The following is a 5,536-nucleotide window of genomic DNA, read 5'->3' as shown; positions in this document are numbered from 1 at the left end:
TACTGATGTTAAACACACACTTATTCATTATTTTCTTTCTTTTTTTCGGTTTTTTTTTCAGTATTTCTTTCGTTTATTCTTCATAATCTCCTTATTTACAAATCGAGATAACAGTTTCATACAACACACTGTGGTTTTAAAAGTAAGAATGCATTTTGAAATTCCGACATACCGAAAAGAAAGAAAGAAAGAAGAGGAAAATGAAAATAAGAAGAAAAAGCTGACACAGCCTTGTCGTACTAGAAATAGCCATACATTACACATGTAACATTTAGAGTTTAACAACAAAAGAAACTCGCCTGATTTTAGCACGATGAGCTGAGAAGAGAAATTGATAATTCTAATATTTGAAGGACCTGGTAAGCGTCAAAATTCATCGAAACGTCTACAGTTTGTAAACAAGAACACATCTTTGATAATAAATGAAAGGATGAAAAAAATCTTCGGCGGCCTTTTACAAGGTGGTCGTCCTTCGTTTTTACCTCTGCACGTCAGTACAGAGGAACACACACACACACACACACACATACACACACACATACACACACACACACATACACACACACACATACATACACACACACATACACACACACACACACACACACACACACACACACATACACACACACACACATACACACACACACACATACACACACACACACACATACACACACACACACACACATACACACACACACACACACACACACACACATACACACACACACACACACACACACATACACACACACACACACACACACATACACACACACACATACACACACACACAAGTTTCAAGTTTCAAGTTTTAATTATCCTTTCACTCCTATTGGAGTATGGAGGATTACTGCAAAATACTCTTTTCGTGCCCATAACAAACATTTCCAAATACACAACAATGTCACATAAAAGTTGAGAAAACACAAATGTCTTTTAACTCCAAAAGTATAACTAGGCAACATTTGCAAATCTAATCATCTTACTTACAGGTAAAATGACTTTTTTGCCTCCTTTGAGCATATTACAAAAATTAAAAACCGATTTTGGAGACAAATATTTTTTAGGAACATATCTATTTCGTAACTGATAATAATTGGGACATTCCATTATAAAATGAAACTCATCACCAATCACAGACATGTTACAAACCTTACAAAACCGTAACTCTCATGGTATGCCTTTGTGTCTCCCTGTTTCTATTTCCAGCTTATGATTACTACTTCGAAATCTGAAGAAGCTGATTACATAATTATCAGGCATTTGACTTATTTTTCTCTACCAAATCCACTTTTGAAATTTCGATAAAACAAACATTTACTACTCGCACACACACACACACACACACACACAGAGAGAGAGAGAGAGAGAGAGAGAGATAGGCAGAGAAAGAGAAGCAGAGGCGGCTTCCGAGACAGCTCCCTAGACTCATATGTTCATAATAAAATGAACATTCAACAATATTTTATAAACAGCATAGTTCTTCCATGATAATTTATGTTACAAGAAAAACAACAACAAAATCATTCTCCATGAAAGTCTGTATGAGACTTGCAAGCAAAAGACATTTAATATAGCAGCATACAAAATAAAAATGAACAGCACTCATTAGTAATATCTAATAATTCCTGGCAGGTAAGTTTTCCAAAGTCAGACTTTCTCCAAAATCGTATGCCATAAAAATTATTTTCTTAACAAGAAAAGAACCAAATTCAATCTTCAACCACACAAATAGTTTGTAACTTTTTGTTTTTTTTCTGCAGAAAACCAAGACCGAATTACATCAGGGAAAAATCTCACATACCCCAGTCTCTCCCCTTCCACAAAGCACCTGCTTGCTCTGTGATGTAGTCTCTCCAGTGGCTGGAGCCAAAGTGACCCAGGGCTCTAAGAAGATGCCCAAGGTACCATTTTCATCCCTCCTCAACACACTGTAGTACCCTCAGATTCAGTCCCAACAAAATAATAAACGGCATAAAATTTTCTTACACTCTAACCTAAAGCAATTTTTTTTAAAATTCTTACTAACTAGGCCAAGATAGGTTGGTATACAAGAATAAATAAAGATATTCCTACATTTCTAACGGCGGGAAAATTAACAAAGGACGCTTACAACCCCTCATTAATTAGTTCTAGACATTCCAAAACATTAGTCAACTTGGGTCCCCGATAGCTCTGAGGTATGAGTCAAGAGGTCAAAGGGAGATAACCTAGCCCTTCCACTCAGTTCAGCACAGTCGGTGACTGACATTCCTGCTGCATATGAGAGGCCAGTTTATTGTCCTCTCACATTACCTTGTAGTTAAATAAAACCATAGTGAAGCCAATAACCAGTTATGGAACCAAAATATTAGTACAGTGACAGTACTAAATGGACACTGGTTTGCGAATGGCTTAGCACCACCTATTAGTTTCAGTTTCAGTTTCAGTAGCTCAAGGAGGCGTCACTGCGTTCGGACAAATCCATATACGCTACACCACATCTGCCAAGCAGATGCCTGACCAGCAGCGTAATCCAACGCGCTTAGTCAGGCCTTGAGGAAAAAAAAAAAGGTGAATAAATGAGATAAGCTTACACAAATAAATAAATAAATAATAACTATATATAAAAAAAAAGATGATAAATAAGCAAATAGATGTAAAACATGAAGATACACATTCACATATACACCCACACATGCATAACAGATATACACCGAACATGCAGTTTCACAGATATGAAAGCACAGTCAAATACATATAAACGTACGTGAGCTCCAACACACACACACACACCACACACATTACCCTGCACCTCCTCTACCCCCCTCCACCACACACTCATTTCTACCACCTATTAAACAAACACTTATACGGTGTTGAAGTGATGAAGTCGATATAAAACAATACCAAACTGTAAAATTTACAAACTAGGTTCAGCAAACAAGACAAAAGAAACTTCACCTGCAAGCACTGGTAGAAACGTCGACTACAACAGTAAGAATGATGATACTTTTATTGTAAATAAAAAACAACATACTTCAGCATTATAGCATCATTTACACATTGAACTAACTAACGAGCACAGTTTCAGTTTCAGTTTCAGTAGCTCAAGGACACTGCGTTCGGACAAATCAATATACGCTACACCACATCTGCCAAGCAGATGCCTGACCAGCAGCGTAACCTAACGCGCTTCGTCAGGCCTTGAAAAAAAAAAAGAAAGAAAAAAAAAGGTGAATAAATAATAGATACGCTTACATAAATAAATAAATACGCACAGACTATAACAAAAACTCACCGAATTCATCAAGTTTTCACGTAAGTTTAGCACCAGATATCTGTAGCATTGTTCGATCACCATACGTCGCTCCAGAGTCCAAACTACATGACACAAGTGGTTTTCGTTTTTGTTTTTGTTTTGTTTTGTTTTGTTTTTTTCAACATCTATACTTAGAACAATCGGGCTCATCTTTTCCAACAGGTTCTGTCCCGGAAAGCTCTCTTGAAGGAATGTTTGTGGCGCACACTGTACACACGGGAATCGGAGTTGGAAGGTGGACGGCGGTGGTGTGTATATCCGTGGCGTGCCGCGGCAGCTTCATTGAGTGAGAGGATAAGAGGTTTTCCCTCACCTCGTGCACCGTATAGTCTTCCCCTTGGGGGAGAGGCACAGTCCTCACCACCCCTGAATCGTCGTACGTCAGACTCTTGTCCTTACACACCACAGGGATCAGATGTGTTCTCACGGTTTTGCGCGGAGTCTTCAAGAGAAGTCTTCGATCGAGTTGAATGGGGGACGAGGGGTTGACGGGAATCGGCTTTGATGGTAGGACGGTGGTGGGTTCATCCGTGATGTCATCCACGGCTAGCAGCCTTCCAGAAGCTTTGTGGCACAGTGTGCAGACGGCCTCATCGCCCGTGTCTGACTGGTACTCCGACAGCTCCCACGTGGCTTCCTTCAGGTCGAGGACAGGCTCTGTAACGGGCTTGCCAGTCTGAAATCAGATTAAAACAACAACAACAACAACAACCGAACAACAACAACAACAACAACAAACAAACAAACAAAAAACCAAAACAGTATGCTGTGGTATTCCTAAAAGAGTAGCTGTTAACTAACATGTTAGGTGAGTTAAAAAAAAAAAAAAAAAAAAAAAAAAGAAGAAGAAGAAGAAAAAAAGGCGACATGGAAAGCAGATGAAATAAAATACAATAAAACGAAAAAGAGGAGTAATTACTGGAGGGGGGGGGGGGGGGGGTGCGGGGAGGGGGGGGGTATGTTAGCAACCAATGATGCTCAAACATTCAACATTCATATTTAAACATATGTTGTTGGTTGTTGTTGTTTGTTTTTGTTTTTTTGGTTTGTTTTTTTTTGCGTCATAAATCAATTACGGTATTCGAGGTGATAACGCCATTTAAATCTTATTATTATTAGGTATATCTCGATTATTTAAGAAATTCTTTCACGTCCGTTGTAAATGAAACGTTGCCATCGCCGTTTTCTTCAGATGTGTGTGATCGACGAGTATACAACTACAAGAGACGCGATCCATCTAATTTCTCTTTGATGTTCATTCTAGTTAATTCTGTATCCACTTTAAAAAAATAATATTCATGTTCAGTAAACACGTTGATTGTGTTGTTAGCGTCACTGCATGTGTTCTGTCCAGAACTCGTATTTCTTTTCTGTTAATTGCGAACAAGAAAAAATAAACAAAAACTACTACTACTTCTACTTCTGATTAAAAGCATCAATGAATAGAATTATATGATAAGAAATTAAAGCAAGCTGTAGGGAAGTAAACTGTCATTCAAGTCAGTCTTTACCCTGTGACTTGGCATCTCTGATCTCCTCCCACAGTTCCCTCTGAACTCTCATCTCCACTGATCTCAGTCATCCATCTGTACTCTCCTTCTCTCCACTGATCTCCTCCCTCTGTACTCTCCTTCTCTCCACTGATCTCCTCCCTCTGTACTCTCTTTCTCTCCACTGATCTCCTCCCTCTGTACTCTCCTTCTCTCCACTGATCTCATCCCTCTGTACTCTCCTTCTCTCCACTGATCTCGTCCCTCTGTACTCTCCTTCTCTCCACTGATCTCATCCCTCTGTACTCTCTTTCTCTCCACTGATCTCATCCCTCTGTACTCTCCTTCTCTCCACTGATCTCATCCCTCTGTACTCTCCTTCTCTCCACTGATCTCATCCCTCTGTACTTTCCTTCTCTCCACTGATCTCATCCCTCTGTACTTTCCTTCTCTCCACTGATCTCATCTCTCTGTACTCTCCTTCTCTCCACTGATCTCATCCCTCTGTACTCTCCTTCTCCCCACTGATCTCATCCCTCTGTACTCTCGTTCTCTCCACTGATCTCCTCCCTCTGTACTCTCCTTCTCTCCACTGATCTCATTCCTCTGTACTCTCCTTCTCTCCACTGATCTCATCCCTCTGTACTCTCCTTCTCTCCACTGATCTCGTCTCTCTGTACTCTCCTTCTCCCCACTGATCTCATCCCTCTGTACTATCCTTCTCTCCACTGATCTCGTC

General features: G+C 39.8%; 1 protein-coding gene across 1 annotated transcript in view; it reads right to left on the bottom strand.

The window, feature by feature from the left end:
* Positions 1-767: 767 nt before the first annotated feature.
* LOC143286744 (uncharacterized) overlaps positions 768-5,536 on the bottom strand; it is a 6,150-nt gene continuing 1,381 nt past the window's right edge. Inside the window, exon 2 of the mRNA XM_076594468.1 lies at positions 768-3,983. Coding sequence (XP_076450583.1) covers positions 3,426-3,983 — 558 coding nt within the window. The 3' untranslated portion in view covers positions 768-3,425. The remainder of the gene's footprint in view (positions 3,984-5,536) is intronic.

The sequence above is a fragment of the Babylonia areolata genome, chromosome 10 (genome assembly GCF_041734735.1).
Source record: "Babylonia areolata isolate BAREFJ2019XMU chromosome 10, ASM4173473v1, whole genome shotgun sequence".
In the NCBI taxonomy this organism is placed as follows: domain Eukaryota; kingdom Metazoa; phylum Mollusca; class Gastropoda; order Neogastropoda; family Buccinidae; genus Babylonia; species Babylonia areolata.
Note: the sequence above shows the minus strand (reverse complement) of the source record. Positions and strands in the feature narration are given on the sequence as shown.